The sequence below is a fragment of the Galeopterus variegatus genome, unplaced genomic scaffold, assembly GCF_000696425.1.
Source record: "Galeopterus variegatus unplaced genomic scaffold, G_variegatus-3.0.2 Scaffold396, whole genome shotgun sequence".
In the NCBI taxonomy this organism is placed as follows: domain Eukaryota; kingdom Metazoa; phylum Chordata; class Mammalia; order Dermoptera; family Cynocephalidae; genus Galeopterus; species Galeopterus variegatus.
Window position 1 is genome coordinate 17,968 of NW_007726507.1, and position 9,291 is coordinate 27,258.

At 40.3% G+C, this 9,291-nt stretch overlaps 1 protein-coding gene across 1 annotated transcript; it reads left to right on the plus strand.

Annotated features, from left to right (window-relative positions):
* Positions 1-191: 191 nt before the first annotated feature.
* LOC103586946 (chromosome unknown open reading frame, human C4orf36) lies at positions 192-4,057 on the plus strand. The gene is made up of 4 exons (XM_008568304.1): positions 192-262; positions 723-859; positions 3,529-3,683; positions 3,924-4,057. The coding sequence occupies exons 2-4, from the start codon at positions 795-797 to the stop codon at positions 4,055-4,057; spliced, it is 354 nt and encodes a 117-aa protein (XP_008566526.1). The 5' UTR covers positions 192-262; positions 723-794.
* The last annotated feature ends 5,234 nt before the right edge of the window (positions 4,058-9,291 follow it).

The window sequence follows — 9,291 nt, forward strand, 5'->3', positions numbered from 1 at the left end:
GCCCCTACCCCCGACCCCCGGCAACGAGGCCGCCGGCGCCTCCGCGCGCGCAGTCCGGGCCAGAGGAAGGGTGGGGCCCGGGCGTGGGTAGGTGCGGGGTGGGGCCCACGGGTGGGGCCCACCCCTTCGCCCCGGGCTCTGCTGGCGGCCGACACCTCCGCCCCTCCTGGGAACCGGTCCCGAGCAGGAACGGCGGGTCCCGGGAAGAGGAGACTCACCCCGTCAGCGTGCGAGGGCGGGGACGCGGGAGTGGTGCTCAGAGGTGGCCACTTTTTCAGTTCAGATTTTTGAATGAGGGAGGACCTAGGAAAGATTGCTTCGTTTAAAAAGCTCGGGCTGGGGGCGGGAAGTTCCTGTGCCCGCAGAGCCATTTGTCGCTTAACATGGGCACAATCAGACGTATTTTGGTGATGCGGTGTTTGTGCTGGTTGGGCAGGCTCAGGCAGTGACAAAATACCATGACAGGACACTGACGCTGGTAACCGAAACCTTGTCTCAGGATGACAAATCTTACCTGCATTTCTCCTTATATGGGGGCAAGATATGGTAAAATGAGTTCGTAGAAAATAAAAGAGAATACAGTTTTACATTCGGGGTTCAGGTTCAGTGAGCATTTATTAGGGACTTTCTGACATTGAGAAATGCTTTTTCTGAATCATTATTACTTGGCTATACAAATGTTTAAGTGAAAGAATTAATTAGCTGCGTTGCAATCATTTCAGGCAAAGTGAACAGAGTATCTGTGACATTATATCAGGCACCTATGTAAGGAAATTGGACTGTAATAATTCACCATGGCGTATGGCTTGCCAAGAAAGAACACAGTGCAAACCATTTTGCGGCACGGTTGTTATGAAGTGTAAGTATTTTTATCATGGTAAGCATTGACTCGGGTGGGGAGAGGCTTTGTTAAAAGTGCTGGACACCCTCATGCTCCCCATAAGGACTATATGAAGTATTTTCAATTGTCTGGATACTGATTTTTTTTTTTAAGGCAACTGCGTTTATAAGAATATGTAAATTATCTTACTTGGTGTTTACAACAAAACACCTTCAAATGAGAAAACTGAGGTTCAGAGAAATTTGAGCAAAGTCACAGTCACGTGGTAAAGAGGTACCCCAGCAAGAGAACCTGAGCCTCCTTATTCCAAAACAACATTTTCTGCTACCATCCACCGTCCTACAATACCTCTTTAGGTAGTTCAAATATACCTAAAAATGTCCTGGTGTCAGGTGTATCTTAACAGAGCACTTAATTGGCGGGCACAAAGAGTCAGTTTTGCGTCCTGTACACTTTGGCAGGCAGTGTGTAGACAACATGGGCTTTGCAATCAAGAAGACCTGGGCTCCAGCCTGGCCCTGCCCCCGGCTCCCTGTGTGAGCTTCTCTGTGCCTTGACCTCTGCATCTGTCTGTGAGATCGATATAACCTGACCCACCTATGTGTTGTGGATTACAAATGAAATAATATATGTAAAGTACTTGCACACTGCCTGGCATATATAATGAACACATAATGAACATGTATTGCTATCACATAGTCGTTTTACTCTCTGCTGCTTTTTTCTTTGGTTTTGGGGTTCGTTTTGTTTTGTTAACCCTTCTACCACAGTTTATGATGTATTTACCATTATGAGTCAATTGAATTTTTCTTTTTAATAATATTCTAAGAAGTAAATGGAGATTTCCTATATGGTTATAAAACTAGAGCTATAGGAAAATCAGAGAAAACTCACCGTTGCATTTTGTTTAGTTTTGTCAGCTCAGTATTTATTTAGACCGTTAACTAGAGGCAAGTACCATTACAGTAAATATCATTATAAACATAATTTTTATATGAAGCTATTCCTACTTCTGAAGAATGAATTGAAGCACTGATTCCTAGGTTTTGGTTATGCAGAATTTTATATCATGAATAATCTCTGCAAAACCAGGGCTTTCTCTTTATTTATTTCAAGAAACTATTTGATATCATAAGAACAGCTCACTTAAAGGGAACAGAATGGTAGTAGCACTCTTTGGAATTCATTTGCTAAGGTAACTCCTTACCTTGGGCTTTTTTTGGTTAAGTGTTTTTAAAAGATTATAAAAATAATATGTTAAAAAAATTCAAATAGTATAGAAGTGTATGAAAGGAAAATAAAAATAGTATCTCTCATACCCTGTTCCTATCCCCGAGTCCCACTCAGAAGTAAAATGTCTTATATTTTTTCTAGAATTTCAGCTGCTATGCAAGACACACACACACACACACACGTATCTTTGTAACACATAGAGTCATAGTGAACTCTCCCTATGTCCAATATATTTTGTATAGCCTATAGATTAAGAGCATAGATTCTGTAGTCTGACTTCTTGGGTTCAAATCCCAACTTCACAACCAACAGCCTTGTGACCTTGGGCAAGTTGTTCTCTGCTCTGCAGTTTCCTAATCCATAATATAAGGATAGTAATAGCACCTGCCTGCTTCATAGGATTGTAGCAATTAAATGAGTTCACATGTGTAAACTGCCTAAAACAGTGCCTAGCATATAGTAAGTACCGTATAAACACCATTTGTTTTATTGCTCATCTTTCCAAATTGACGTATGAGGATGGACCTTATTGTTTTATTACATGTATGTACCACAGTTTAACCAGGCTTTTCTTGATAGGACATTAAGGTGATTTTCATGTTTGTTTGTTTTTTTAAATAAACAACGCTTCAATGAACATTCTTCTAAATACGTCTTTATGACTTGTTCATGTACGTCTATAATAATTGTAGACTTCAAGTCACTCCTTAGGTGATGAAGTATGAAGGAAGGTGGTGGAGGAGTGGTGTGTGTGTAACAGGTCACTCCCCTACTTGGACCAAAGAAGATCTTCCACTTTCTTCTTAATGAGGCCTTGATAAGAGGCTGAACTCATGCTGACTGCAAATGAGAAATTAGCTGATATTTTTTATTTCAGAATTAGGCTAAATAAAACAATGTTTCAGCTTCTTCATGATGATTTTTAAAGTCGTAGTTTGGAATTTCATCCCCTTCCCCAGATCATACCCTCAAAGCTTTAGAGTGTGCCAAGCATCTTGCTCAATATGTGATTGTGCCCTTCTTTCCTTCCTTTTTTTTTTTTTTCCTTTTTTTTGTCTTTTTTTTCGTGTCCGGCAACGGATCGCAACCCTCAGCAGTGCGCCACTGGGCCGGCCCGCTTCTTTCCTTCCTTAATGTGACCATATTTTTGATGAGTCATAAAAGACTTTGGAGCTTATTGTTCTTATATATATCCTCTTACATGGAAAGGTTGGATTGACTTTAGGGAGGCTGCATTGTGAACAGAAGTATCTGGCATAAATTCTGGTTGTTTTTAAATATATCTCTGCATTAGTTAATGTAAGGTTCCATCTCCTGGATAGAGTTGCAACTCTGGAAAATCCTGAATATCCCACTATAAACCAAAATGTCTAATGCCAAATTGATCTGAAAATTAATGAGATGCAGGTGCTCGATAACTGTTTATTGAATGAATTAATGAATTTTTGCCTCAGACAGGACCCTCGGGATCTTGCACTTCTTACAAAGGCTTGGTACACGAGCCTGGCCAACATCAAGTTGCCTTTCTTAGGAGAAATTGAATTTGGTAGTCCTTTAAAACTCACAAAATACAACACCATTAAGGATGGTCTGCTCCCTTCAGCTGAATGTAAGTTTCTTACGATTTGCTTTAATAAATTGTAAATTGTGTGTGTCATTTGCTTCTTATGGGAAAAGTGTTTAAATACGTTTAAATATGCTTATCCGTACCCCTACCTCCTATCTTTGTAGCCCTGTCATCTTGTTTATTACTCAAGAATGTGAATTTTGCTGTATGATATTCACTTTTGACTACATTATGCCTGGTGAAAAATGACAGTCAGATTGCTTTGTAAATTTTATTTTCCAGGCCTCAAACTTGAAAGGGAGTATGAAATGAAGCGACTAAATAAACTTAAATGTCAAGAGAATGTATCTGAGGACATTCAGTTTTCCCTAAGGGAAAGGCAAGTTGGTTTGAGAAGACCTCTTCCACCTAAGTGACAATCATCTCATAATTGAATCTGTACTCTGTTTCCTGCATCAAAAGGGGATAAAGGTCTCTGAATCTTTCACTGTGTAAAGTTTGGTGCAGACATATGAATGTCCACTGGTGGACGCACCAGCACCCATCGAGTGGGTTAGTGGACAACTTGATGGATCTTCTGGGTTCCTGCCACACTCTTGTTCCTTTGCATCACAAGCAACAGCACTGTAAGTAGATGGAAATGCATTTGGAGTTGTGTCATTTGTGCTCTTTATTCTGATTTTTGTAAAATTGCACTTAGGGAAGAGGAGACTTTTTTGTGAGGCATTATTTTGAAGAGACATTTTGAATTTGCATCTTTGACATCCCAAGGAGGGACCAAAATAAAGGTGAGAGAGAAATTCTCTTAAAAAGTGATAAACTTGGCAGATAGTTGTAAGTATGAAAAAAAAAAGATAAACCGTGAAAAGTTTTGTTTGGTCAAGAAAAGTGATAGATGTTATTTTAGTAACTCTCCAGTTTTCAGTTTTCAATGAAACATCATTTATCATTCTCATGTGGTACTTTAAGGTAGCAAGTAGAACTTACTTTTTGTTTTTGTTCTCCTGAAAAATCTTCAGTCTTTTTCCTTCTGCCTAATTTTATATTTTTTCTCTGGAATGACCCTGAAGCATGTGAAATACACATGCATATGTGAAAGTGACATGAAAATACACAGAAGGTCTTATTATAAAGAAAACACAGAGTGGCTGGGGAATGGGAAATTGATTAACTGGAAAGTATTGGCTTTAGATAAACTGACTTTCATAGAATTTGAATTCAATAAATCATACTTGGATATTAATGTTATATTTAAGCACAGTTTAGTGTTTTAAGATGATTCAGTAGGCATTTTAGAATCTTTTGGTATCTTATCCTCGTTATGAAAGGCAATAAGCCATAGTGCTTAAGAGTACAGACTTTAGACCTGACTGCCTTTCTTCAAATCCCAGCTGAATTAGTCCATTTCTGTTGCTTATAACAGAATACCTAAAATTGGGTAATTTATAAAGAAACAAAATTTCTTTCTTTCAGTTTCAAAAGCTGGAAAGTCCAAGGTCCAGGGAATGCATCTGTTGAGGGCCACCTTGTTGGTGGGTGGGGTGACTCTTTACAGCAACTTAGGGTATCACATGGCGAGAATAGGCTGAGCAAGAGTGAGCTAATTTTCTATTTGCTCTTCTTTTAAAACCACCAGAATCATGCCTATTACTCCATAAATGGATCAATTCATTCACAAGGGCACAGTCCTCACAATCTAATCACCTCTTAAATGCCCCACCTTTCATATACCGTAGTAGGTTTTCCCACCCTCTTAATGTTTGTATAATGGGGGTCAAGTTTTCAATACAAGAACTTTTGGGGGACACATTTAACTCATAGCACCAGCTCACCTACTTATAGCAAAGTGACCAGACATAAGTTACTTTGTCTCTGAGTTTAAGTTTTTTCTTATGTGTAAAATGAAGGTAATACTGGTACTTACTTCATAGGGTTGTTATGAGCATTAAATGAAAACTGCCTGGCACCCAGTGAGAATTATTCTAGTGTTAACTACTACTGTGAGTATACCTACCCTGTACCACTGTAGTCTAGGTATAGAAGATGAATACTGAGCTGATTCTGTTGAACTTTGTGGAGACCAGAAATCTTGAATCTTCAGAAATTTGGTTTTGTTCTTGTCAATGAATATGTACAAGGGTACTTCAAAAAGTTCATGGAAAAGTGAAATTGAAAGATAATATGAATCTTTTCATGAACTTTCTGAAGACCCCTCATACTTGCCAGAGCACCTGACTTGATTTTTCTGTTCAAAATATGGCTTCTTTACTTATGGCAAATCCTGATAATTTTCATTTAAAAACAATAATCTCTGATAATCAGCTTGCTTCCTATGTCTTTCTTGTATAGATATCAGTGTGTGGTTTGCCCTCAGAACCCACCAGGGAACCTTAAGCATTTCATACTTCACCTCAGAGACTTGCACCCCTACTTACTGACATTAATTGGGGGTGCAGTTGGCCATCTGTATGCGTGGGGGATTGGTTCTAGGACCCCCGTATATACCAAAATTCATGGATGCTCAAGTCCTACAATTGGACCTGCCAAACTTGCCTCTACATATTGTTGGTATTCCATATAAGGGGCTTCTGCATCCCAGGAATACTGTACTTCTGATCTGCTGTTGGTTAAGTCATGGATGCAGAAACCTCATATAGGTGGACTGGTGCAGTTCAAACTTTCAAAGTTCAACTGTTATAAATTATATGCTTTCATGATACTTCAGAGCTGTTTTGAAAATGAATGAAACATGTGTCTCTTTGCAAAAAGCTTTCCAGAATAAAACATTTTAATATTCCTTGAGAAAAAGTGGAGTTTGTAAAAGCTTTAGCTCCTCCTCATTTTCTTTTTTTTTGTCCTTTTTTTTTGAGACCGGCTGCACCGTGCTCAGCCAGTGAGCGCTGTGAGCGCACCGGTCATCCCTATATAGGATCCGAACCCACGGCGGGAGCGCTTCTGCACTCCCAGCGCCGCACCCTCCCGAGTGCGCCATGGGCTCGGCCCTCCTCCTCATTTTCTTGAGAGAGCTTGCAGCTTTAGATTCTTCTAATTATGTTATGTTTTTAGGCAGATATTTTTGAACCTCTTAAAACTACATGTATTGAAATAAAATTACATTGCAAAATAAACTGAGTAATATGTGTTTATGTGTGTCTCTCTCTCTTGAAATGACATAAGAGCAGGACTTCTTTCATACTTATGTTAGTACTTCAGTGTCTAGCTCAATGCCTAACTCATGTAGGTACTCAATATACATTTATTGATTGAAAATTTCCATATGGTCAGGGCCGGCCTGTGGCTCACTTGGGAGAGTGTGGTGCTGATAACATGAAGGCCACGGGTTCAGATCCCATATAGGGATGGCTGGTTAGCTTACTTGGGAGAGCATGGTGCTGACAACACCAAGTCAAGGGTTAAGATCCCCTTACCAGTCATCTTTAAAAAAAAAGAAAGAAAATTTCCGTATGGTCAAAGGTCTGTAATAGAAAACACTTGATAGTTTTATCCTTACTTCTTGTGATAGAATACTTTTTTATCAGGAGATAGCCATGTTCTGATTGAATATGGGCTCAAACAGTTCAAGAAAAAGATCAGAATGAACAAATATACAACTTTTACGTAAACTATGTTAAAGTTATAACAATTCAATTAAAACTGACAACAACTTAACAACTTAACTTCAATGGCTTACAAAAACTGTTCCTTTACATCACTGTCCTCCCCCACTTTGCTGGTCTCTTTTATAAGGACACTAATCCCATTCATGAGGTCACCACCCTCATGACCTAATTACCTCCCAAAGGCCCTACTTTCTTTTTTTTTTTTTGTCTTTTTTTATCTTTTTTCCGTGTCCGGCAACGGATCGCAACCCTCAGTGTTGCCCCCGTACCGGACCGGGGACCGGCAACGGGATCGCAAGCCTCGGCGTTGCTCCCGCGCCTCGCTCAGCCAGTGAGCAGGAACCGGTCTGTACATGGGATCCGAACCCTCGGACGGGAGCGCCGCCGCGCTTCCCAAGCGGCGCACTATCCAGTGCGCCACCGGGCCGGCCCTGGTCTTGTAACCTATAGGTCTGACTGTGATTCCCTACATTGCAAGTTAAATGTTTTATGATTGTTGACACCTTAGTGAAATTTTCTTGTCTTAGCCGCCACATAAATAAAATAAATAAAATCATACACAATGGATTTTGGGGAGAACCAACTGAGGAAATTAATGTGTACAGTTTCATTGTTATTAACTTGAAGTTTTTTTTTCCTTTTTGTCTTTTTTACTGACCGGTAACGGGATCGCAACCCTCGGTGTCGCGCCCGTACCGGGGACCGGCAACGGGATTGCAATCCTCGGTGTTGTGCCCACACCACGCTCAGCCAGTGAGCGGGAACCGGTCTCCACATGGGATCTGAACCCTCAGCGGGAGCGCCGCCACACTCCCAAGCGGCACACTCTCCAGTGTGCTACCGGGCCGGCCCTACATCTTTTTATATTGTGTATCCATTAACATAGATTTGTAGTTATTTTCTATGCTTTTGTGTTAGATTGTATACCAAACTTAAAAGTGATTTACACACCAACATTGCAATACTATTCTGTATTTTTCTTATGTATTTACCTTTACCAGAGAGCTTTATATTTTTATGTGGTTTTGTATTGCTGTCTAGTGTTCTTTTGTTTAATCTTGACTCTCTTTAGCATTTCTTGTAGGGCAGATCTAGTGTTAATGAGCCCTCTCAGCTTATGTTTATGTGGGAAAATTTTAACTTCTGCAGTTTTGAAGGACAGTGTTGCCAGATACAGTGTTCTTGGTTGATAGTTTTTTCCTTTCAGCACTTTGAATATATTATCCCACTCCTTGTGGACTGCAAGGTTTCTGAGGAGAAATACGCTGATAATCTAATAAGAGCTTTCTAGTACATGACGAGTTACTTTTCTCTTGCTTTTTTCGAGATTCTCTCTTTGACTTTTGACAGTTTGATCATAATGTGTTTCAGTGTGGGTCACTTTGATTTATCCTTGTTGGAGTTTGTTCAGCTTCTTGAATTTGTATATCCCTTCCTCAACTTTGGGAAGTGTTCAGCCATTATTTATTCACCTGAGTTCATACCCCTTTCTCTTTCTCTCTCTTCTTTCTGGGCCTCCCATAATGTATAAATTGTTCTGTTTGATGGTGTCCCATAAGTTCCTTAGGCTTTCTTCATTTTTCTTCATTCTTCTTTCTTTCTTTTTTTTTTGTCCTTTTTGAGACCGGCCGCACCGCGCTCAGCCAGTGAGCACTGTGAGCACACTGGTCATCCCTATATAGGATCCGAACCCACGGCGGGAGCACTGCTGCGCTCCCAGCGCCGCACTCTTCTGAGTGTGCCACGGGCTTGGCCCATTCTTCTTTCTTTTTTCTCCTCTGAGTCAATAATTTCAAATGTCCTGTCAAGGTCACTGACTCTTTTTTCTGCTTCATCAAGTCTGCTGTTAAACCCCTCTAGTGAGTTTTTCAATTCAGTTTTTGTATTCTTCAGCTTCAGTTTTTTTTTTTTTGTTTGTTTGTTTTCCCTTTTTGTCTTTTTTTTTTACTGACCGGTAACGGGATCGCAACCCTCAGTGTTGCGCCCGCACTGCACTCAGCCAGTGAGCGGGAACCGGTCTCCACATGGGA

Coding starts and splice junctions, on each gene's coding strand:
- LOC103586946 (XM_008568304.1), top strand. CDS start 795: ATGGCGTATGGCTTGCCAAGAAAGAACACAGTGCAAACCATTTTGCGG. Junction 860..3,528: donor CGGCACGGTTGTTATGAAGT/GTAAGTATTTTT, acceptor TTTTTGCCTCAG/ACAGGACCCTCGGGATCTTG. Junction 3,684..3,923: donor TCTGCTCCCTTCAGCTGAAT/GTAAGTTTCTTA, acceptor TTTATTTTCCAG/GCCTCAAACTTGAAAGGGAG.